Source organism: Manduca sexta, chromosome 23 (genome assembly GCF_014839805.1).
Source record: "Manduca sexta isolate Smith_Timp_Sample1 chromosome 23, JHU_Msex_v1.0, whole genome shotgun sequence".
NCBI lineage: Eukaryota > Metazoa > Arthropoda > Insecta > Lepidoptera > Sphingidae > Manduca > Manduca sexta.
Window position 1 is genome coordinate 6,022,628 of NC_051137.1, and position 27,354 is coordinate 6,049,981.

General features: G+C 35.6%; 1 protein-coding gene across 1 annotated transcript in view; it reads left to right on the forward strand.

Moving 5' to 3' along the window:
* Window positions 1-19,182, forward strand: part of LOC115450723 (T-box transcription factor TBX20) — a 65,149-nt gene extending 45,967 nt beyond the window's left edge. The window contains exons 5-6 of the mRNA XM_030178806.2: window positions 9,355-9,590; window positions 17,035-19,182. Of these exons, the coding sequence (XP_030034666.1) occupies window positions 9,355-9,590; window positions 17,035-17,359 (561 nt within the window). The 3' untranslated portion in view covers window positions 17,360-19,182. The remainder of the gene's footprint in view (window positions 1-9,354; window positions 9,591-17,034) is intronic.
* The last annotated feature ends 8,172 nt before the right edge of the window (window positions 19,183-27,354 follow it).

The following is a 27,354-nucleotide window of genomic DNA, read 5'->3' on the forward strand; positions in this document are numbered from 1 at the left end:
ATTTTGCGCTAATGAGTAATGCATCTACGTTATAGTTACAGCATTTTCTTGTTACCTATCCATTATTATTGTTGACTAGTTTATTAACCTACAAATGTAAGGAATATATCTGAAACAATATCCGTCACTACTGCCTCCGAGCGCGATGATCGTGTTCCCCACGCGATACCTATCATCTTTTTCTATTACGATCAAATAAATTTATCTTTAATAGGTTCTCTAATATTTTCGTTGACGGCAGAGCCAATAATATAATTATAGAAACGGAGACGTTTATATTATAACATAGTTATGTATTAATTATACACTTTCTCGATTTAAACTGTCTGTCTCGTGACATTTTCTTGGTGCAGCCATTAGTTCAACGGTTTAGAGAATACGCAACGTACCTAAGTATCTGCAGTAAAGATATTTCTTTTCATTGTTATTAATATTCGTATCATTATTACTATCTACATGGGTTATGAAAAAGAACGGTGAAACTTTATTACCTACAATTACAGAGGGAGCGCGCGGTCTCATTGTTTCTGGCGTGGAACAAAAAGCAACCTTTATACCCAGCTCAAACAGAGTTAACGGTTATAAACTTTGTGGTAATGTTAACAGGGAATATCACGATTTATATTTATGTCATAATAAGGCCAATCGGACTAAAAAGTGGGTGTGTGGCGGTCGCCAGGCGGCGGAAGCAAACACCGTCGGCACTTCTCTTTACTTCAACGATTTTATTACTTATAATTTGATCGTTTATTTTGAACATGTTGTTACGTTGTAGGTACGTGGTACCTTTGGCACTTTCTTCATGGACATCATTTATTTATTGTGTTAAAACAGATTACATTTTATTGGTGATATTTACTTTTCTTAGCATTTCCTAGCGTAGTATAAAAATATTTGAGGTAAGATTTTCCCATTACTCAATTATATTATATGTATGGAGAAATATATTTTCTGTTTGCGCTTCGGTTTATTCACTTCGCATAATAAAAGAATAAGTGAATTTCACAAATATTATAAGACCGCGTACCACTTACTTGATGATTACTTACAAAGGTTGACTTGGAATAACATTTTGTAATGTACAAAGTTTTAAAAAATTCTATGTATACGTTCTCATTAAAACGCATGTTGTAGTTCAACTAGCTTAGGCATTCTTTAGGCTGAATAATTGTAAGTTGAGTCCAGAGTATATATCATTAGTAACCATAAAAGGACGGTCCGGCTGCTTACAGAGCTGGATGGTGCATAATAACTAGGGAGAGACTAATAACCAGCCTAATTCAGGATACGGGCCAATTTGCTTTAGTACTCGCTTGTCATTTCAGTCATTACTTACATTCTTGAATCTCGGTAACTGATTTTTCTATGTAGGTTTCTTTTCTGTTACTAAGTACATTCAAGACAGGGCTTACATTGTTTTTAAATAATAAGTATGTAGGACAATAGTTATGAGCCACGCGTGATATTACAGAGGCACAATAGAAACATAAAAGTGGCGTAAACTCGCGAACGTTGTTAACATTTTGATTTAGGTAACGTCTGTTTGTTTTGAGGCGAGCGTCTCGATGTTTACGATGCAATCTGTTGTCACCTGCGTGCCTGTCGCGACTACTAAACATACAGTTCTATGGATTCTCGGATAAATTTGTTTTCTCATATCTATTTTTAACTTATAATTCATCACAAAATCACTTAATAGTTCAAATTATTCGATACGAAAATAACTTATTGAAATGCATTTTTGAGATTCCATATTTCACGAGAGCATTATAGAATCAATTTGTTGTGCGTGTGTGCGCATGTGTGTCTATCTGTCGGTCGAGACTATTTTTCTCAGGAACGAGTGGAGGTGTCAAGTTGATATCTATATAAAATACTCCTGTCCGCGGTTCATTACGGCTGTGGAAAAATTAAACTTGCAACACAAGTTGATCAAAAGATATGACCATTTATATGATATTTTTCGCACATTTTGCTATTATACGAAGAAAATAAAACTTAAAGGGTACTTACCGATTACCTGGAACCATGAAATTTGGCAAGAACCAATGTCTTACAGAAAATATATGTACTTTGATAACAAAAACTAACTTGTTTATACGGAACTCTTGGTGCACTTGTAAGCTTTTCCTTCTATCACTAATCAGTTATTAAAAATTGTCTTCCCAAAACATTTTGTGGCAATCCCATTGTCGTCCTACGTTGTTTGAGTTATCCGTAATCTGTTTCATGTCATGACAGTAACAATGTGAAGCTGTAACCCGACGAGAGGTTTGATGGAATGTTGCCGGCAGGTACAGGTTGCAGTGCATTGTATGCAAATATCCGCAGCGCGATCGTGAAAAGTCGTGATCATTTAACAGACTGATGGTCCTTGCGTGTCACAGTGACTCGGCCATCGATAGGGTAACGTTTATTAATCAAATTGTGTGACGATAAATTTTAAAATTTGAGAAGTCATAACCGAGGCGCGGCCGGCGGGAGGCGTCCGCGGCCGCATCACATTTCTCACTTCAATTTGTGGTTGGATTTGTTTTTCTGTTTCCATGGTCTCACTTCATTTCAATCGGAGGTCGTTTTTTAATAATGCTTTTATATTATTTTCATTCCGAGGTGACGTTTATCGTAGCACCCCGGGTGACGGCGCGACGTGTGCCTCTCTCCGCTTAAATGACGATTTACCAGTTTTTCGTTTGACTCCCGATGTCAGTGTCTTTACGAGCGAATGTTTTATTTGGATATATTTTACTGCCACCGATGCTATGATGAACGTTTACGTGCATACGAGTTATTTTAATGTCTCAGATGAATTTTTGAACTTTTATTGCTTCGGTCAATAAAAGACGAAATTAATTAAGGTATTAAGTTTACTTTATTGCGGGTGTAAGTGCTGTTTTACGAAGTTATCTTCGTGTTGATTGTAATGTTTTATCGACTCGGTCATATTTTTGGATTATTTCTCAAAATTATGCGATATGAAATGATTTAAACGGTTTACGTTTTCAAAAAGAATAGTAGATTCGTGTTTCGAGTTTTATCCAATAAGATATCCAAAAGTGTAACCATATTTGGAACTTTACAATTCTTATACAAATAATTTAATAATAAAGTTATTATAAAAATACATAGCTATATAAATATCTTTCGAGGAAATCAATTTGACATAATTTAAATATTGATTTTTGAAAAAGGTACTAAAAATCGACACGCAAATTATATTCAAGTATTTATGAGTGGGATTTTAATACGAAATGAGCTCGTCGCTGGCATGAACGCAAACTAATGCAAATGGAAAAAATATCCGCTACTTTAGTGGATCGTTTATCAACGCTTACCACCGCTATTGACATAACCTCAACAATTACATTGTAACATCTCGCGCGAAATGTTTAGAACGCTACAATAAAATTCAGATATGCATGAGTTGTTTATGAAAGATTTGCATAATATTTCGTTGATCACAAATTGATACTTAATATTTTCTGATTGACCAAAAGCTAATTAATCAAGTTTATTTAATTAAAAAAAATTATTAATCATGAAAGTGGTTTGTTAAAGCGCTACTGCGGCAATAAATATTTGATACTGATTTCAAATGTGAATTATAACGGTTTTAAGAATATTTCTAAACTTTTCATCTGTATCTATACTTATACTTTCAGTTGATTGCTGCCAAAGTTTTATTTTGTATGTAAAACTTTATTTTTTGTACCTAATATTAGTAAACATAACATGAGTAGTTGTATGATATTCCAATATCCATTTACGCTTTTTTGTAATCTACACCTCAAAGCCACGTAATAGTAGTCATTTGGTTAAATACGATATTAATAAATCACAAACAATTAATTACATATAATTTCTAGTGGCACTACTGTGTGTCTCCGTGTAAATAATAAATATTTTCGTAAAATTTTACGACGTCCATTAAATAACTTGAAATATACGCTCGGCGAGGGGTCCACTTGTATCGTAGGAATGTGTTTAGTTTCATAGTTCATATTTAATGATCCTTAAATAAGATGTGTTATAAAAATATATAAACACTTTAGTGCGCGACCGTGCTCGCCCACACTTTTGGATTCATCTGTTGACATATTATATTAAGGGACGCGTGCTGTTTGTTTATTTAAAATAAATTCATATATTGAATGTGGGATTAAGGCTCATCTGTGCATTTATGGTATACCATATTCATGAGTGGTTAAAATACTTTGGATCAGTTTCTATTGCCTAAGTAATATAGTTTCAATAAAAGTACACTCTGTATTTATGAGTCCCTACTATAGGAATAATTATTATGATAATGTTCAATACATATTATTATACTAAATAAGACAAAATTTGCAGTGTCACTGAAATTCGCCATAAAAGGACGATTTGAAACATCTTTAAAGGAATATATCTTCGAATAAAAACATTATAAATGGCAAATTGATTAAGAGGTGGAAGTTTCGAAGCAATACGGTGGCAGTGTGGCTCGTACCGGTGGAATGTACAAATGGGCCAATTTGTCGGCGCGCCGGTGCCGAGGCGAAAATCCGCCGTAATCCGCGGGCTCGCACGCTAATCGAAATATCGACGCGGCCGCTTATTGACGCACTGACGGTACTGACGGACCGGCCTTACCGACTGACGACTGACTTCCAACCGGTTTGACCGATGTGTAATTGTCATCCCAATATTTTATTCCAGTGTGAACATTTTTAAAGTCTCGTTTACACTAAATATTATATTTTATAAAATTATTACGTGTATGAATATTAAACTTTAGAGTCTGTATAATGCATTTAAGGCGACCATAATTTTAATTAAAAGAACATTTATTGGATTGCAAAATACATAATACGTGCAAATAAAAAGATCTGCTAGTAAAATATTCATTAGTATCTGCTTAAATTATTATGGAAATTTTAGAACTCGTATGGAATTATAATTTTTGTTGTATAATTGTGGAGCGAGAACACATGCGGCGCGGTCGACTGCCCGCCGACATCTGGCCCCCACCGTCCGCCATGTTCCACTCCTCCCCGGGTCCCTCCCAACGCCCTCACCGCAATTACACCTATCTGGCCTTTTCGGTGACAACGCACTTATTATCTTACTCTTCAGATAATAAAGATTAATATCACTTGGCGGTTAGCAGGAGGGTGGGTTGAGCCACATCCCTTCAGATCGGTGTCGTCGCCTACGTGCTACGATACCATCGTGCTTGTAATTATTGTAATGCTTCGTATCAGCAGTTCATGCTTGATATTGAATGAATAATATAGTGGCTTTTTAAGTTTCGCGTAAGGTGAATGAAACGTATTTTGTTTAGTAGAATTAGGCAAAAACACAATATGTTTCGGGATCATCGTAAACAATTAATAAGTAAATAAGAATATAAGTATATTAAAGTATTATGTACGTATTGTTACTGTTAATAATACAAAAGCAACTCTACATTGCTGAAATTTATAAAATGCTATAATATACTTGGATTAAACTTTAAAGTAATGAGTATTGTGCAGGTATTAATAAATAGAATATTTATGTTTTAATTTACTGAAATATTGATTTTGATAGCCACCATTAGGTAGTTAGAGGCAATGGGTCTGCAGGGAACTGAGATGTCGCAGATTCGATACCTGCACCAGGCAAAATCATTATCTAATCTGTATTTTATTTTCTGGTTTGGGTGTAAATGGAACTACTATTTTGTTTCTGTTGCTAATATCATTAGCACAATACTTGCATATTAAAATGACAGGTGAATGAGATACCCATTTTATGTAATATAAGCCGCGTTTAACTACAACAAACAACGACAAAGAATGTGTAAATTATTTGTAATAAGTTTGTATTTACATAGGATCCGATTCATAAACTAAATTTAATCTTTAAAATACCTACTCATAAATTAAAATATCACCAACCATAATTACATTGCACATTATGTGTCAAAAATTCTATACTCAATCAAGATTAAATGTGTAAAATTAATCAGGATCTATAATTAATAATATTACTATACAATCAATCATTCGTGATTTGGGCGGGGGCGACAACTCATTAACGTGCGAAATTGGCTTTAGGAACGTAATTGCACCTACGGCGATCTTATCGGTTATCTACACCTATATTAAACAATATGACGACTTCAAACGCCCATAAATGTCACATTGATGCTTCAAAGTTACTAATAAAATTCTAATTTATTAGTCATAGTGAAAGTTTTCACCGAATCATTACGATAAGAGCGTAATTTTAATATTTTTACTACATAATTCAGGTCAAAATCGCACAGAAGTTGATTAGATAGGGTGAATAATTAATTTTTTTGCCGCTACTCGTATTTTATATGTTAATATTTACATATAAAACGAAAACATATCAATTTGTTTCACATCTTTGTGGTACAACTTAATAAAATTTATAATGCGTGGGTATATAGTTTAGTTTTAATATGTCCGTAATTATAACATGATTTTATGCGCATGTTTTTGTGATGCTAATCTAAGTAGGTATGTGTTATTATATTTGTTAATCCGTTTATGTATCGGCTAGATTATTGAAAGACGGAATTCCTATCTACTATATTCGATGAAGCTTTTCAAGAAAATTTTACAAGAAATTAACAGACGGGCATTACAATTCTATATAACCGAATAATGATATTTCTTAAGTCAAGCAACTCACACAGACTTAACTATGACAGTTACACTGTAATATCCAGCGCATACGTCGGCGCCTTTGGTCACGCAATTATCATGATTTCGTAATAAAAATAACTAGACGTTCAAATTAATTAATTTACAGACGTTAATTATCTCATCGTGGCCGTAAAGTCATGAACCATTTCTGTGGCGTTGGCTTATCAGCTCGTCACATCGCACCCGGCCCATGGCTCGTCGACCGCCCAATTAATTACAACAGTACGCTGTTACACTGTACGTGATGAGAAATCACCTACATTGTTATTAAATGTATAAAACGCGTATTAATTGGCTAAACTCAGTTTTTTCTAGTGTAAATATTAGGAAGGTGCCAATGATCGTGTTTTTTACAGATTTTTCGCCAACTGATAAAATGTGTTAACATACTTCCTTGAACTAAGATTAGTAACTTTTTAGTTCGACTGGCTTTAGTTTGATGTTTATAATATTAGCAATTATCTTAGTGTACTATTTGGGTTAGATAATTGTGCTAATTGTATTAAGTTCCGTGGGATTTGGTTTATTCGAAACTGTCAATGTATTCATTACAATTTATTTATTTATTTATTTATTCACTGTTTTTGCACTCAAGTAACACAATTTAAATTGAAAAAAGAAAAACAAAAGTACAAATGGAGGTCTTACCGCTCCAGGCAATATCTTGCAGACAGCCATGGGATGGATATAAAAAAAAGAGGACAGTGCAATCTAGGGATCATAATGTTAATTTATGGTTATAAATAAAAAAAAAAAATATAATAATTACTAAAAAAATATTGATGATCACTAATATAAACATAACATATAATGTATATACATACATATGTCACTTAATAAGCATATAACTATGATTATAAGACATTACCAATAGAATAAACTTTATTATAAGGTTTCATATTATGATGAGTGTAAGGTCAGGGAGCCCTATTCCGTCTATGGCAGCGAATCCACTTATTGCAATTACAGGCGTTCTAATAGTACAAACCAAGTAAAGCGTAAGTGTAAGCCATATACTAAATAGGGGAACTTTTACTCTTATGTATACATACTGCTATTAATAGATTAATTTTACCTTCGATTAGAACGCCCGTATTTGCAAAAAGACGCATATGCCAACGTAGACTAAATAGATCCCTTTGACCTTATATTAAATAAAATTGTTTGTACCACATATATTCATTACCAGATAAAACAAAAACTAACGGTTAATGTTACCAACATTGAATGCCTTTTAAAACTGGCTACGGAACTTCTTCGGGCTAATATAAAGTATAATTACTATAATAAATTGTTCTCTCAATAATACATTTTCATCAAATTAGTACCTAGTTAGGTATATGTAGCTCAGAGTAATTTTCGAGGAAGCCATCATATTACGGATATCCATTCAAAGCGTTCGCATGTATTTTATTCTGGTAATAAAACAGTAATTAAAACTCACAATCAGATGCAAGCTTAATTATATACAATAAAGTAATCTGTGTTAAAACACTTATCTATGTAACAAATTTCCGGAATATTATAACAAATTGTCTGATAAAAATATCTAAGTCGTAAAGTTAAGAATTTTTATGAATGAGGGTTTACCAATGACGTATTGCATGGTCCGTTTTTATTTTAAAAATATCTTTGGTTGTAAAAACGATCCGTTTTGACGCGATAAGCTGTTTCATAAATTTATTTTTTAGTGCTTGTTATTTGCTGAATATTATTAGCTTAATTGGGATCTATCAACACTCGAAGCAACCGGAACTTGATTTTATGCAAACATATTTAATCCGAATACCTATTTATAACAAGAACTTTATACATTTACAGAAAAAATGTTTTTTCCCTAGCTAACTGAGTTAATATATCTATGTATTTTTTCTATCACTTTAGATTCAAGGTAATCTAATTCAATTTGCAAATAAACTAGCTTTTGCTTGCGGCTCCGCCAGTTTGAAGATGTTATTTCTTAATAAAAAAATCTGCTTTATATTTTCCCGGGTTAAAAAGTGGCATCACTTAGGAGCAAAGTAGCTTGATATTGGAGTTATTTTTCTAAATCGCTTTAGTACTTCCTGAGATTAGCTCGTTCAAACAAACAAACAAACGCTTCAGATTTATATATTAATATAGACTGTAGTAGTATTAATATTTCTTCTAGATTCGTTCACTTTCTGCTCTCGATGCTATAATAATTGTGAACGCTTACATTTCTATCTAACAAGAGTTGCAAGAACACTGTCTAAAAGCCATTAAAACTCACATATAAAAAGACGACCGCAGATTTTAAGGTGCTTTAGAATTATTACAACCATCTGTCGCCTTGTGGATTGGTTGTTTTACATAATTTCAACCGATTCAGAGTTTCTTGTATGAAACGGATTATGGATTGCACGTTTAGAAATTTGGGCGTACTTTAAAGGAATATGTATAAAGAAAATTAGATAAATGACATATGTTTGATGAAGGTAAATTCCTGTCTCATAAACAACTTTCTAAGGTTTCCGGAAGACTATCATCATCCGTCTCAAATATTTCCTTGTGCTGGTCTAAAATTCATAACTTTTCTTGCGACGTTCTGTGATCGAAATATTATGCTTTAAAAAAAATTGGTAACAGTTCAATGCATGTATATTAATGTTCTCTAATTTCAATTCTCTATCCCCAGATCGTGTTGAACTCCATGCACCGGTACCAGCCCAGGATCCACCTTGTGAAGGTGCGTGAAGGTGGCGGTCCCATCACCGATTTGTCCCGGGAGCAGCACCGCACCTTTGTGTTCCCGGAGACGGTGTTCACAGCCGTCACCGCCTACCAAAACCAACTCATCACCAAGCTGAAGATAGACTCCAATCCTTTCGCAAAAGGTTTTAGAGATTCATCGCGATTAACAGATTTTGATAGGTAAGTTTCAAATTTGTATAATATGAAAAATCAAAAGTATATATAGAATAGCTGTAAACTGAAGGACAGCCGAAAGACATCATCGATGAAACGAAATGGCTTCGCGACGTAAATATAGATACGTATTTTACAATAAAAAATAACCTTCGGGGTCAGTATTCGCAATTAACTCTATAATCATATTTAAAATAATCGTTCAACATCATTTAAGTGTTATATGAATATTCACACCTGCCCCAAAACGTTAATGGCCTGCCAAAGTTGCCAAGGTCGCGGCAAATTTCGGATATCGTGATGGACACACGTCCCCACTCATATCGGTCGGCTTGGTCGGCAAAGCGTTTGCCGCGTTGCACCGTTTAAGGCGAGTTTGATAAATTGGCAGGTTATTAGGAACAGTTGAAAAGCATTAGGATCGTACGACGGCCGCCCTGCAATTTGTGCCGAGCGGCTTTACATGAATAAAAGATTAAAAACGCGCCTCCTCCGCTGATTGCGACCGATACGCGCCTCTTCGATCGGACCATCGATTTAGGGATGGACCTGTTTTTATCCGCCATATCTGTTTAATCGACATATGAAATGTTATGAGAATTAAAATAAAGTATGTAATATGGTTTTACAATGGGCACGGTTTTATTTTTAAAAATATACCTACTTATAGGTATATTTAAAAAATAATCCGTAACGTTGAAATAAATGCTTATCTCAGTATTTCCATTTTGCAGTTTGTTGAATATTGAGGTGATATTCTGCTAATTAACTAACATAACATGACAAAAACAATTCCGTAATCCATAACATTGTGTCATGGATGTAACTTCTTGTATCTAATAGAACGCAACTATAAAATAGATGTAAAATGTTTAATTTCCATAAATAATTTAATTTAATAGTTATTAAATGTGTTTCCATTAACCGTTGTGATTTTATGATACTACAGTGCAAATTGTCAATGATCATTACAAACGATTTCTTGGTAATGTCTGTTGAGTACCTAATGGCAGACCCTATCTTCGCTATCTCATAAACTTAGTTTTATTAATAAACATCCCATACTAAGATACTTATGTTTCACAAATGATACGAATGCTTTATTAGCGAATACACAAAAAACTCTATTTACTTTCTACCTTGTTTTTCGAATTCATATAATTATACTATTTACGTTCAAATTTCAGAGGGAAAATAAACAAGCTCGCAGAACATGATAATACATGATTTAAATATCATCGATATGACGCACAAAAACTTACGATCAGGTTTAATGTGAACCTTAAGCAAAATTCCGATTTCCGCTCATTAAGCCAAAAGCACGGGTGGTTTGATGCGAGGCGAGAATTTGCCTAGAGGCGATCGTCGGCGAGCCGCGCCGACCACTACTTTCGGCTTGCGATTATCGTGATTAACGCGTGCGAGAATAAAAAATATGAAATTTAAATCGCGGCACACACACAAATTATTATATTTTTGATGATATCATCGTACTTGGTTGAGTACTGGCCGAATTTAAGTATACAACTGTATTGTTAGTTTTCTAAGTAATTCTGATTTTTTTATTTACGTGGTTAAAGGTTTTCAATACGACCGGCGATATTGTTTAATCACAAGAAAGAGCTATTGAAGGCCTATAAAGTTACTCTATTAGTCAACAAATATTTTATAGTGAACTATCACGAAGCTTTCTCGTAATTATTATCTATACATATTATTAAACAAAGACCCCTTTATGTCTGTCTGTATGTTAAAATCTACTGAACGGATTTCTATGAAATTTGGTATGGTGATAGTTTAAGACCCTGAGAAAGAAATAGGCTACTTTCTATTGCGGGAATTTAATCTCAGAAAATTTCTTCACGCGGGCGAAGAGCTAGCAAAAGCTAGTAATAAATAAAACTAAAAAGAACAAACAGAGTAAAAAAGAGGGTCTAATCTAATAACATAGAGGCTCGTGTAAATGAGGGCACATTTCAACATGTACGTTTTGTATCACATTCGAGGATGCTTAGTTGCGTGCGAAGAGTAGAGGAGAAGGCGGGGAGTGGCGTGTGGAAACATCTCACGTCAGCGAGCGCGGCGCGGCGGTGATCCGAGCGGCCGGCGGCGGCGGCGCGCGTAATCACAGGCCTCGCTCCTCATTATACCCTAAACGACAAATTAAAACGCATTTCTATTATCTGCCCATCGGTGTGATGCATTTACTATAAAGATCGACGGCACGGTTTACTCGCCAGCGGCATTATATCAACCGAGCCATTTTCTTTTAGCGTTTACGCGCTTTAGCAACCTGTTCGATTGAATATGCATAAACCTTTGCTAATAAGAATCACTTATATCGAAGGTCGAGTGTGTAATATTAAGACTTTGTAATAAGTACTTGCGAGGTTTTAATATTTAATAGACGTTTGTCATGATGAGTCTTATAATCTAACATTTAGTTGTGTATTACTCATAAAACAATTACCGATTGGAATGATACTTAATTATAAATTAAAATTTATATCCTAATAACCTAAACAATCTCACAGTGGATAAATAGATATGTTTAAACTATAAATTATATTACCTATCAATGTGTTGTCATTATAATATGTTCATTTACAAGGTAAATATGATCAGTGTCTATTTAATCATTCCTTTAAAGCGTAGTAAACTGACGGTGAACTATGACTTACATTCGCAATAAGGAATCATAATGATACTAAATTCCGCAGAATTAAACATTTTGATACATTAGAAAATCTATGAAATTAATTTATTTTGGTTCACCTCTGTGCTTTAACTGAAAGAAAATACTATAACTAAAGAATTATATGACGGTGTTATAATATTTACCCGCATTTACTTTACAAATGAGACCAATCTCAAAAGTCATTACCCATTTACGTGTTCTACACGTAGTCCCACGGTTTTTTGCTGGCCCCGATGATGGACAGAATTATCGAACCTATTAATAATCTAATCGCGGTGCGCGTACCCGGCTACCGATTTGGATTAATTGATACAACGGTGGCCCGATGATAGTTCTCTACTGATTGACGGCTAATTCGAGATGTTATCGATGCAATTACGCATCTCTGCTCGCTACCGCAAGAATACACGTGGTTTTTTGTTCATGTGGGCTTTGGGCTTTCATAATGAGTCGACGAAATGGCTACGATGCGAGTATACTATCCGAGTCCGACAATACATAGGCTCTTGGCCATTTACATAACAAGTTACTTGCCACGTAACGATGGACGTTTAGTAGAAAAACTGTCGTCACGTTAAAATTGACAACAATTTTATAAGAACTGTACAAAAGATTAATTTGTTTTCAAGTCGTAATTTATATTTAACGTAAAATGTAGACTTTTTGAATAGATTTAGAATAAATATATCTATTGAATTTCAATTACATTAATCAAATAAATTAATACTTATATTTATCCATTATACAGTAGGTACTTAATTTTTTTCATTATTCTTATTGAGATGCTATTCGTCAATGTAAATGATTGAAATAGTTATATTATAGCTTCATTCAGGTAGTCTGTAGACTTGCGGCCACAATGAAGGCATTCTGGTGCAGATGTGAGCTATAAACGTTTTGCTGCAGGGTGTGCACATGGCTTTTGCGAATATGAAATATTTTTATTTCATTCATTATTAATCGCCTGCTAACTGGATCTTATAGCACGCGAACAGAATCATAAAATATAAATGTAATGACTGAATTAAGATATATCTATAGTTGGTATTTATTTTACTATGTATGGTTTTAATAAATTATAGTTATTTGTGCTCTGTTAAAACATGTTTTATAAAAGCGTAAGCGGTCGCGTCTACTTTAACGAGCGGTTGTGTACGATTATTGTTTGAAATTATACTTTATATGGAAACGTATTTCTAAAAAACCTTCGAAACCACACAGGACAACGCAAAATTGTGAAGTATTTTTTAGATATGCATATTTTGTACTTATATATTTATTTCCATAATTTCACTGTAAATCTTTAGGGTATCTGTTAAAATAGATTCTCAACAATAATGTAGACTTACTTACTACGTAGAAACACTTTAAAATATAGAGTCTATTTTATTAGGATTGTTTACAACGGATTTTGTAATAAGAGTTTAATGTCATATGAAATTAAAGAATATTGTATACATTCATATATTATGTATTATGCAGTCCTTAAACGTACGCACTTCGTAGGTATGTATTTATTATTAAATCGTCACCCCCCGTATTGTATTACAATTCGTAAGCATAAGTTTTAGTTTTATATTAGTTGTTAAATAGTTCTATATTAAAAATATTTGAGGTATAATTAGTAGGCTCGCGAGTCACGTTACACGTTCCATTGATCGGTGTCAGCGGCGGACAGTGCGGCTACCGCGCGCGCACCGCACTCCGGAACACGGCCGCCACAACGCCGCCGCCCGCGCCTCCACCGTCAGTTTAACGCGTACGAGTCTGATAACATCTCAATGTAAACTGCCACTCCACTGTCTGTCATTTACTGTAAGTCGACTTGACGATTATAGGTTGATTTGAAAAGTGGATTTAAGCATTTCCGCCCATACCATCTGTTTGTTCTCTATATGAAACTTTCTATTTTGATTGTCCAATTCACACCGCATTGAGTGCCTATAAACGTTTAAAACAACCGCATAACGGTACCCAACCTTAATGACTTCCTTTGCTGACGTTCAAAATCGTCGGACAATAAGTATGATGAATAGCCATTGTGTGAGAATCGGGCGGCGTTATTGGCGTGGTGGCCGAGGCGGCATTTCATCCATTAATTAATAAGATACGCCCCTCGCTCAATCACAGCTGATATTTAGCATGCGAGGAGTTATATTTATGTTCGGACGCACCTCTTCGGTAATTGCGTGCGATTCACTTACCGGCTAGAAATAACTTTAACGACAACTGCGTGGTGGCCGCGGGCGCGCGCCATAGGCAACCTGCTCGTGTTCTACGATTACCTTGCTTCAAAACAGTTTGTTGTGCTTAAAAAATAATATAGTGTTGTAAATTAATATAAAAATGTACGACCGAGAATACTCCGGAATATCTTTATTACTGCAATACGTTGCTCGCTATTTAACCTTTAGCTATGAGCGACTTTAGTAGAGTACACCAAACACTAAGGGAAACAGTATATCATTTTTATCAGATAGCGGATGCATTATGCATTGTCGTAAAAATATCGCTAAGTGTAGCGTTCGCAGTGAGATATCGGGAACCGCTGGGCGCGCGGCGGCCTCGCTCGGCCCGAGACGCGGCGGACCTCTGAGAACCGCCGCCCTGTAATTTGCCGGCAGAGAGTGTTGGCTATTACTGCTGATACTCAGATCATAATAAATACGCCATTAACGCCCCCACAGCACCCGAAACGATATAAGTATCGCAAGTGTCATGCATGATTCATACGACCGACATGATTCGTTATGACGCTCTAATTTTGTATTAAATATCATTAACGTATTTTAGAAATGTTATGTTTTATTTGGCACATCATTATTTAAATTATATATTTGTGAACTAGTATAGAAAAAATATATATACTAAGTTGATAATAATTATTATTATAAAGAAGAAGTAATCTCTACATTTTACTATATCAACTCCATACTTATTATGAAGTTCTTTTTGATTCTTCAGTTAAGTCATGCTTTCTCTCACGTAAATTTTCTTTCTACCACACCTATTGAGCTGACTCTTTTATGTATGGACAAGATTTTTTATAACTTGACTCTCCCATAATGTTTAAAAAGTTTGGAATAGACTCAAAATGAAAGGTGTCGCAAACAATGCGTATAATACGTGGTTAAGTTCCTATAATAACAGGGGTGTTATAGAAATTAGGGGTGTGTAATAAAAAATATATGTTTCCTTGCGTGTGTGGGCACTACCTGTTTTAATTCTCGTGTAGAGAGCAAACTGCGGCGTGGTGCGGCGCGGCGCCTCGGGCCAGTCGCGGTGATAGATTAAATTCGACACGGCATCTCGTGATGTCATGCCAATTTTGTACCTCAGCTCGGAGAACCGTGTCGTCACGCGTATTTACCGCTTACAGATAAACGTCCGATGCAACCTGTTATTAATAAACACATGGATAAATCTTGGAGAGGCAGGTAGAGTCGCGTTCCGCTTCTATCGACTAGGCGTGAAAAACGTATTAATGTTCTCTTGTAAGTGATGCTATTTCGTAGAGATGCGAAAATAGCGAGTTAGCGCGAAATGTGGTGGCGGTGGCGACAACCTCCGGGAACCGATAAAGGATCGCTCCGTACTTGGACGCACTCTCGCAATAAAGGGCCGGGACGAGCGCACTGCGCGCCTCGTTAACCGCGTTAGCACTCGTAAAGCGCTTCGGCGAAATAATCGCTAGCGATACGGTTATGGTATTAAATTGCTTGCATTCAAATTATTGTCCTTCAATAATTTCATTTATTATTGCCATAACAAGGTGATGAAATAAAATTGGTTTTGTTTTCTAATATTGTTTGCACACGGCTGGTTATTTATTAGTGTAGTAGCAGTAATTTTGGAAGTTCAGCAAATCTTCATTGATTAGGTGCGTTATTTTGAACTTTATTATACTAAATTGGCAATGAGCCGGCATTCAAAAAACCCACGGTTATCAAAAAAGTCGTAAGAGATGAGAACTATGCAGTTATTTTTATTAACGAACGTCTTCTGTGGTGATAATAAAATAAAAATATCGGTCTAAAGTTATACAACTCAGAGCTGTCAAGTAGGCTATAACTTTACCAACATATTGTTTAAACATGTTGTTTCATGATTAAATTCCAATTTATATACTTACCACAGACTTCTAAGAGCTCCTCTCGTTATGTCTGTGATACCCATCTACCTACATTAAGTTGTCGTTTTTGAACAGCGCCCTGTTTTAGTCATTTCTTGAGCGTTACAAAATAAAAAGAAAACAATATAATTTCTTTGTTGCCCAGAACAGCGGAGGTTGTGTTATAACAAAATGACGGTGTAACAAACATAATAACCTTTATTATATTCCAAACTAGCATGTTATACGGCGGTGGCCGGCGTCGTTCGCCGAACGCGTTTTATAGACTACGGACCGATGAAAACCAACGAACAGGCCGACTTGCGAAACGTTCCTTTTCGTAGAATGTTATACGATCGCTTTCTCTTAAGAATTCTAGTTGTGCAAGAATAATGATTCTTAAAATACTGAAAACACCTTATTGTTTGTATTATATTTTTTTCTACAAAATAAATACCAATAATGCTTATTTACAATCCAAAAAGCGACACAGGAACAGGCTACATCATTTCTTCAAAATTTTTACTAAGAGAATCCCATAATCTTGTTATCTTAACCAGAACCTTAAATATGTAAATTGTAACATTTTATGCCTTAACATTATGCATGTAAAAATAAACTTGCATGTTCTCGTTCCCCAGAGACCCGATGGAGCTGATGCTGATGGAACAACAGTTGCTGCGGTCGCCGCTCCGACTGTACGCCGGAGGCACTGGCACACCGGGAGCCGACGAGGAAGCCGAGAAGAGAGCTGTATGGGCGAGAACACCACCAGCTCTGCAACTGCTGGCTCTGGGAGGACGCTCGTGGCCAGCAGCTTGGCCTCAACCTCTGGCAATACCGCCGGATCTGTGGCTGCAGAAGCCCCCCACCCCGTTGCGGTACTGTCCATATCCGCCGCCCGCGCACCCCGGCGCACCCCCGCCGCGGCCCGACCACTCCGCCTCGCCCAGGCATCAACTCTGAACATTTTAGAAGAAGGTTTCTTATGTGCTGTGACAGTTATTCATAATTAGAAGTGTGACGTAGGCGTTGTATGTAAACGGACTTTTCTTAAAGTGAATATATTAATTGTACCTTAATAGAAAATATTATGTAACTGAATAGAATAAGAGGTTGTGTAAGTATAAAAGGTAATTTAAATGGTTCCTAGCCCAAAATATAAATTTAATTGTAATGTAGATCGAAGTAATTTTAAAACAATAGTTACCTGCACAATCCATGTAGATATTCTATGTTTCGATGATCTTGTAAATGATTGTGGCCAATACTTTCTGTAATAATTATGTCAGAAAACAAGTAGATAGATGGTGGTAAAACTGCATTTTAATTAGTATTGAGTATCATACCAAAGAACCTTAATTTGAGTTGCTCTTGTTTTAAGAAAAATCATTTTTTATACTTTGAACTTGGGAGAAAATATTGTCAATTCAATTGCTTGTATTGGAAAGAAAAAAATGTGTTTTTTATTTTAACCTTTTTAAAAAATATTATTTTTGATCTATAAAAAATACGCCACATGAATCGGTAATTGCATATTTTATAGTTACTTATTTTAAGTATTTAATAACGAGACTAACTCTACAACATTCCATTACAAATAATTTCTTCCCTTTCGATGACTTAACATTTAGAACACACCAAATAGAACCTAATAAGTAATTAACATTAGTAGAAACGAGTTTATATTACTGTAAAATGTCAAACTTAGAAACATTAGATATGTCGAAGTTTCCTATATTCCTGTGGATTTCAAATCAGTGATAACAATAAATGATATTACATATAAGTATTGTATCGTGTGTATATTATGGTTTAAGTAATTTATATTCCATATTGTAAGTTATATGTATGTTTTGTATAGCGGTCAAGTAAATTATTTTTGTAGGGTAAGCACTGTACATACCAACACGTAGATGTTTATATAAGATTTGGTGTCGAGAATTGTCATATTATCACGCGGTTTTGCTCACACTGTAATTGTAAATCTATGTGAATATAAATAGGTCTGGGGTTGATTTAAACAATATGAATATCCTGTAAACAGTGTTAGCATCCTCAATTATATGTATGAAATTGTAATGATATTTGATTTTCATCTTTCTGATAAAAATCGGTCTAAAGTTTGCTATTTTACCTATATGTTTTTTTTTATTGCCACGTAGATTATTGTTTCATGTTCTAGTTGATATTAAATCCAATATTTTTCTCGTTGTATTATAATATTTTCTTTTCTTATGTATTCATACAATTAATATTATTGATACCGCTTGTATGTAGTTATTACGTTGCGGAGTTATGATATTAAACAAAGACAATGTGATGTATATTGTTTTTAAGAAATAAAATTCATACATTATATTCGAAAAAAGAATTCCTGTACTCGTAAATAATTTACCCATTCTGTACTGTAAAAATATAACTTATTTTAACAATTACTTACTTCAATCAACCTTCAAATGAAGGCAGAAAGAATTTACCAATACATAAAAAACATATGGAATACTGTTACTTTAAATCATCAAAATACCAAGCCTGTGATAAGATTAGGTACGCAATATAGTCTAAATTTTAGTTCTATCAAATGTGAGCATTACGCGAACTTAGACACATATCAGGGTTAAAAGCCCTAAGATCGAGGGGGAGCGGCACGGTGCGGTAGCTAACCTTATACTCATTGGTGATATTAAGGTCAAGGTCATTTAAATCAATAATTCATTTAACCTTAGAATGCAACGTCGCACCGCCCCGGTCATGTATCTTCGCAGTTAATAAACCGAATCAAGCAATTATGTCGTTTTATTTTTTCCTCTTGTGTTTAGATAGACTTATCTTTGCTACCTATGTTTAGTAGAATATTTGTGGTACCAACTTTGATGGCATCCCTTATTATCAACATCTACAGCTAAAGTATGGCCATTGTTGAGGATGGGACAGGCATTGGGAAGACCCCAAACACTTAGATCAGGAGATCTAACATACAGGAGATGTAACAAGGATGTTAGAAGCTATCGTAGTGAGCAAAAAACGAGCCAATATGGGCTAATACAACTATAACCATTTATTTTGACAAAAAAAAAAATATGCTTAGATAGATTCAATGGATAGACTATACAAAATACAGGTATGAGTTACTTAGCAGCACCCATTCTGTATGTAGTCAATGTCAATATTTGTTAGAAAAATAATACTACAAAATATCCTGTACAAAGTATTACAAATAGCTACTACGTAGAAAATATTGCAAGCACGTAATACAGTAACCATGGAGATATATAAATAAATATTTGTCTCCATATTTACCTACATACATACTGATATATTCTATACTGATATATTCTGGCATACTATAAATTTTTTAACTAATCGTTTGACGCTAAAATGTCATTAATGATTGCTTATAAGTTTTAAAGGATAATTAATTAATGATAAACAAGAATATGCAGTGTAACCGTTTTAATGCTGCGATCATAATCATGATCAAGATTTAAAATCTCGACTGCCTCCAACACATTTTATCACTTTACTCGATTTGAGTGATATTTCGTCCCATGGGGATTTTGATGCACAATTTATTGGCCATAAAGCATCGAGTATTTTATTTGAAAATCTTTTGTTTATATTTAACAATAGATATTTGGAAAAATCAGTTCTAAAATTGAATAGTTGCTTTTTTTTTGCCATAAACGTCATAGGGCAATAAAAAGATACCTTTTATAATAAAACCCTGCATTCAGGGAAATCGGCTTGAAGAACAAGATTAATGATTTGAATCTGCCATAATAAAACGCGGTAGGAACAGATCGCCTAAATATATGATACCCAGATAATAAATTACGAGATCGATATTAAATTAATATTTGCACTTAAAATGAATTAAAGGAACTGTGCAAAGGCTGTGGACTACACGTTATATTAAAAATCTTGCATTCTGTGTAGGAAGATTTATATTTTTTTAAATTGCGGTTTAATTGTGAATAGAAGAAAATGTAAATAATTACATAATAATTAATCATTAAATATGAGCTATATCGTTTAACATTGAAATATGGGATTGAGTCAATCGTCAAATTCTATTTATAAAAAAAATTAAGTAATATTATATCAGCGCTACTATTCATTAAAACTATAATAAAATGCCACCGTATATCAGATATATATAACATCTTACTACAGCATAGCACCAGCAAGGCGCTCGATACTCAGAGACATCAGAAGTTTTTTTTTTATACATACATACATTATAAGTTAAATCTACCCATCAATTAAACTAGGAACAAGGTTCATTAAATGAGAGATAACAAAATTTATACAGTGACAAAAATAGACAAACCCAAACAAGACACCTATCATCACGCCACCTAAATTGGATACTGCTATTTAAAAATATCCAAAATAAGATTATCATTGCTGTACTCATAGACACCATTTAACTTTAATGATTATGCATGGCAAATTTTACCAAATATCTTAGACAAAGTTACTTAACATTCAAGAATTAAATATTTTGACTGAGGATAAACCCTATGGAAACTAATTCCCACATAAAAAAAATACGATATTATATTAAAAACAAATATATTATACGAATAATTTTAATATGTACTATGTATAGTGTTCTATATTAGTTAGGCACAGCATCGAACTATAGGACAATTTACAAGACATAATAAATAATCGTCACACTTTTATTTTCCGTCTTTATTAAGTGTCATTAGGCATTATTAAGCGCATATATCGATGATGATCGGCCTTCCGTCCGTACGGTAATTGCCGTCGATGTAAGCGGCCTACAAATTGAAAGCGGCTGGGGCCCGAGGCGTGTATTGATGGATCTGCTGCCATCGGGAAATTATAGCTGGCCCTTGCGACAGCTTCGCAAATTGTGCGTATAATGCTAGTAAATAATATGGCATTTGCTATAAATTCATATGAGGCTAGAAAATAAGTGTATGTCTCACGTAGCGTGCGAAGAGTCGAGGACACGTGGTGGCCGTGTTATCCATCCTCGCACGTACGCTCCAAATAGTATTTTTCTGCGTACACGATCTCGGGCGTGCATTTACGATGTTTCATCGCCCTTTGTCTGTACGAGACATTAAAGGAAGAGGGAATAACCGCAGTCCAGGCGAGCCAGCTCAGCGGCGCATAAATTAGCGCGGGCGTATTCTGCAGACACCGACTGATTGACTCCTTTCATTACAGTCTCTCATTGTTCGGCTCTACAGAAAAATTGCATATCCTTTTGGAATCACAACACATTTCATAATTATGGACTATTGTGGCGTTGTCGAGGTTAATTCCTTCGGGACGAGCGCTCTCCTCGCTCGAGAGCGCTCGAAATATATTGACGTACGTAAAGACGGACCCTGATCCTATAATGGCTGGCGCTGATTAGTTTTCAAGGAAAACACTAGTTCGAAGAAAGGTTGCTGTTTTAATGTCCTGTCAGAGAAATGCACGAATGAGTATTGTTAACTGGAAGATGTCAGAGCCATTTAAGAACCAATGGAGCTAAGGAAAGAGAGTAGATTAGAAGTACCAAGTTTATTACTACGTGATATTAATGTTAATGCTAAATGTGAAAATCTTTGTATAATCAAAACAGATCAACTTTAAATATATTTGTGTAAAATGTGGCGAGCGGGAAGTAAGCAACAGATAATAATTTATGAATGATTAAGTGCGATAAAGGTCCGCGGACCACGTACGAGTGCGGGCGGCGCGCGCGGTGCGGCGCGGTCGTGCCCTGCACGAGATGTGATCAACCCACATAGTGCCATGTGGGAACACTAGGACATGTCTCAAAGTTCAAGCTAATGCAATAAAGCTAATGCAGTTCAGTGACGTCGAACGTGACTCGCTCAATCCGATCGCAAGATGTTAAACATAGACAAAGGGTAATGGAACGGGTAGACATCAGGTGAGACAATTCGCGGCCCATTACCGAAGTACCGCTCGATCAATCGAGGAAGTGTGCGTTGTTCAGATTAGCCGACTCCGCGTCCGACCGGGACGGTTGTCCGTGCCAAACGTTTTTCTAAGTCAATGTTGTAACGGTGTCCGTCTGTCGGACGCGTCCGGCGCGCGGCGTCAGCTGCCAGCTCTGCCCCATCGGATAGACAACTAAATAGAGCCGAGCTAATCGTCGCGTCCAGCAAGGGAAACGACGAATTACTCCGTCACGGGCTCCTAACAATTGCTCCGTTATTGCCGATAGATGTTTAAAAGATTGCAGCGATGCCCTTTGTAAAATAACGCGTAAAATGTTTACTGATTTGTTGCTACGTTGTACTCTATCCCTTTCAAATCAATTACCTTGCAGTAGGTTATTCGCATGAATAAAATGTAATTATGTTCTCACGATCATTATTATTGCACCATTTGATGAAGCGAAGTAATGCTGGGTTTAGAAGATTGATTGACGGGGTAGTTGGTGCAAAGTAGCATGATTATCGGCTCGGTGCCGGTGGTTGTCGTGAGTGGCGGCGCAAAGGCGCGGAGAGCACCCGTCGTTACATTGTGACGACTGACGTGATAGACATTAGACAACCTAACAACGGACCTGCGCGCGTCGCCCCACGCTCCGATGGCCGATCCCTCTAGCTGTCTGCCAGTTAATACATGAGCTTTACGCTAATTATGCGTTTTACCTACTACACGCATTTACAGTCATGCCTTAATATATACTTATAGACTCTGAGTTAATAAAATTATATTATCGTCAGTGAGTACTTAAATAAATTTTTATAATAGAAAAATCTTTAAAACAAATGTCAAAATTTTAAATTATACAAATATTGCATAAAAATTGTGTGAGATTATTTTAAATATATTAAGTCATAACATAGTAAACTCAAATCACAGGCCATGCTTGTATCGATGTGTAAATATCTATAGAGCATGCATTCGTCCCCTTTCACATCATAGAACGACAATAAAGTCAGTGAAACTTGTACACGACAGACACAATATGCCTGCTCATCCCTTCAGTTGTGATGTTAATAGACACTACTACATATTAATAATATTTTACAACACAAATGTTGCTGCAGGCGACTGTACCACACAATTGTGAAGGTTTTACATGTAGGCCAATGACATTAGACCACTCACGTCAACTAAAATCGTAAATTATATTAATGACGACTTCGTTACAAAAATTAATGCAACACGCCTTTCTAAATTAATGCCATACCTAGTAGTTACTTTAAGTATGGTTGTAATTAGGAATGCGAAAGTGCGGAGCATTTTATTTTTATAATAAAAGAATTGCATCGACGGCGTCGAATGGCGGCTTCTCTGGAAATAAAAGGTAGTGGTTAAAATTTCGTGGTTAGATTTACAAAATTGTTTTGCACAGGATTAATGAGATGATAAAATGAGATTAATTTGAGGTTCGATTAGGACTTAATGATAACTGATGACCGGACCGTATTATATCTAGCGACAGACTCGTTTGTGACGAAATTATTTTTGCCAAATTCCGAGTACTTTCGTGCTACGTTTGCTTGCTGCTTTTTTAATGCGAATACAATAACATTGACTCATATAATTTTTTGTCCAATAAACCCATACTTTGTCTCAACATTTTTCGTACTTTTATTATTTTGTAATTCATGTAAATTTTCCTTTCCGTCACCGCTACTCCACAGAAGCCATTTAAAGTACCGTTTAGATGGAAGAAACATTAATTTTGCCGTGAGGTAGGTACTAATATACTGATCATTAATGCCATGATCTGGGGTGGTCAGCAATTATACCGCTTTCTCTATTAACAACTGAGATGATTTTCAATCACCGCGGTGGTTGTCAATTAACTTACTGGTTTTCTATCGATGTTTTTCAACAACACGAAGTGTTAATAGTAGTGTTGTAACATTGTTATTTAACATGAGATAATGTTTAGTAATTGTACCGTTTCGCTCAAAACACTTAAGTACTTTATGTCAATTAGGCCCTTGCAACTATAATTTTGCGTTCGAGAACCGATAGTAAGTATGGCAGGGTTTTCAATGTAAGTTTTCCCGCGACGCCTTTAAAAGCTTTGTATAAGTGTGGTTATGAAAGGTAATATTATATCAAAACTGGCAAATGACACGATCACGTTTGTTTCTGATTGTTTTCATTGTAAATAGTTTAGTAAAATTACATAATTTGGTCTTATCTCAGATATAGATTACGCTCTCGAGCAAGAGTGCTATCTAAGTTCCATTGCTTTACAATGTAAGTGCAATAGCCGAATGCAATCCCATCGATATCTAGAGAAACGGAAACATTGTGCAGTCTCTCACGCAGGCCGCAGCGCATGGAGCATTCAAGATACAGGCTCGGCTCAGCGCGGGCGCAGTCGCGAGCGAGACGATCCCTCAGGTGCGCCCGCGGACCCCGCCCCCTTGTTTATTGCTTATTAGCGAGCGCGGCGGCGGCACGTTTGAACTGCCGCTCTTTGTTCTCGCCGACAACAACCCCCCCTGCTTCCCCCATCTCCCCCACGGCCGGTCACGACGGCCGCGCACCGCCGGCCCTGCTACGCGAATCATAAATTCCAGCTATTTGACGTTAGCTCGTATTGGTGATACGGATCTTAGTTCAATGATATCGGCCCGTAGGAAGGAAGTGCAACAGCATCGTAAATCGTACACGTTTTCATACATTATTCGAGTTTAGCTTGTACAGAACGAGAATGCATTCAATGATAAAATCTCGTTTAATACACGAACTTGGCAGAGAAATATAATGTGATTGTCATAGAGTGGGTACGCACGATGCAAATTTTCTTGAAGACTAGCGTGTCGTAACGATCTTTAGTCAGTGAGTCTTGAGATCGTAGTAGAAGACCGCCGAATGAATGCTGTCTGTTCAACTATATTGCAGAAAACCTGTGTAGAGCATAATATACCAGAACCAAAATAATAAATAATACAAAACAACACAAAAATACTAATAAACGATAAGCACACTTTAAAAACGACGAAAACCATAACACAATTCAGTCTACGTACAATTAATCTTACTAATATTTTGGGATAATTTGTGAAGATGTTTGGATGCTTGATAGAAATAAATACCAAAACCGCCGGATGAATTTGTATGACAGCATGCATATAGAAAAGGTCCAAATTGACATATAAGCTGTTTTACATAATAAGAATTATATCTCAGGAAAGGTAGAAGCGCGAGCCAAACCTGCCACTGCATAAAAACTTAAAGCAACTTAAAACATTTACTGGGAAAGTAACAAACGTGTCCACTGTTTTATTCCTTTTTTCGCAACGCAAGAGTACCAGTAGCTCGCCCTGCTGAGAGTAGCCGTCCCTATTTTTGAGTGACAAGGAGTGAAAACTGATATCACGTATGCCATGATGCAAAAATGTTGCGTTTAAATTTCATTTAACATGTAAATATTTTTACTGCAGTCTTCTTTTGTTAGAAGAGGGTTAAATCGGAAAATCTCAATATAATTGAAATCAGAATAGGATCTACGACCTATGTTATTTTTAGGATGCAGTACCTCACAAGGAATCCTTTTGTAATTTGTCTGCCTGGCAAGACCCTTATTCTCAGGAACGCATAAAAGTTTCAAGTTCAAATTTATATCAAATACTTAGGTCTATAGTTTCTTTCAGCTGTAGAAATATAGACTTCTACGCCAACGCGATCAAAAGATATGACCGTTTATGTGGCATATTTTACGGTTTTGCAAGGGGATCAAAACCTATAGGATACTTCCCGTTTACATAGAATCATGAAATTTAGCAAGAAATGTCTTAGTATACGGGAAAAAATCTGAAAACCGTAAATATATATTTATATACTTAGATAGCTTACCTATAAGTTTGTACGGAACCTCCGGTGTGCGAGTCCAACTCGCTCTCGTGCGATGGTGTTAAAACCCGCCATAGTGGCCCACGTAAGGCCCACTTTGTATATCTGGTTCCAACAGACCAACACTTCAGTCCGCCTTATGACCACGAAGGCTGCAAAGACTTTGAAACGTCAAGAGAAAAATATAATATGAAAACCGCGATAAAATATGTAAAATAGTTTTATTTTAATTTTTATCAGTTCCAACAGGCCGGCATAATTGTGTCGACTGTCGAGGGGTAATCATCTCTCGTCAGTCGACATTCTATTTCACCCCACCCCACTTAACATCAAGTGCAGTGGCGTCAATTTAATAAAAGAAGCTTATCGTTTCTTTTTTATTTAAAAACTCACGCATGTATTCCTGGAAGTGGTAAGCAGTGTTGCAGGTGTACTTGCTGTCCTTTAAAATGGATTCTGTCAGATTTACCTATACGTCGTATCGGCTACAAATTATAATTTCTGACAATTCATAAATTCGTCTTCAAAAACTGCAACAATATATTTTCATAATACAATCGGACTATTGGTATTGCATGAGTTTTTGAATTCATAGGTTAGTTTGAATTAGTGCTAAAATAAAGACATGTTGACCCTAACCAGGTAGGATGGAATGTGAGATGACTGAAAGAGACTATTTTAGGGCTCAAAAACGTTTGCGTTGTTTTTGTGACAAATTAGGCCCGTAGAGATTGGCCCATTCGCCTTGAAAACGAATACTAGCTACACTCTAGTGCTTTAATGCTTATGAATATTAGCTTAATTTCGCCTTCAAACCGAATCAATCATAACTATTCTCTACTCAATCCATATAACATAATTTGACATAGATATAAACAATTAACATATTTTAACTACGCAAACTCGTAAAGTTCGCTGGTACATTGTAAACTGTACTGCACGTTGTAATATACGACTACAATTAAACACGGTACACGGATAATTGTTTATAATCGGTTTGCGGTTGCTCACAACGCATTATACAATGTATTTAAAAAATCATTGCATGCACTTGGCGATGATTTTAATCGACCCGCGCGGAGTGCAGATGTTTCGGCCTATCATTAGCGAATAATTATCGCTCTTGCATGCGC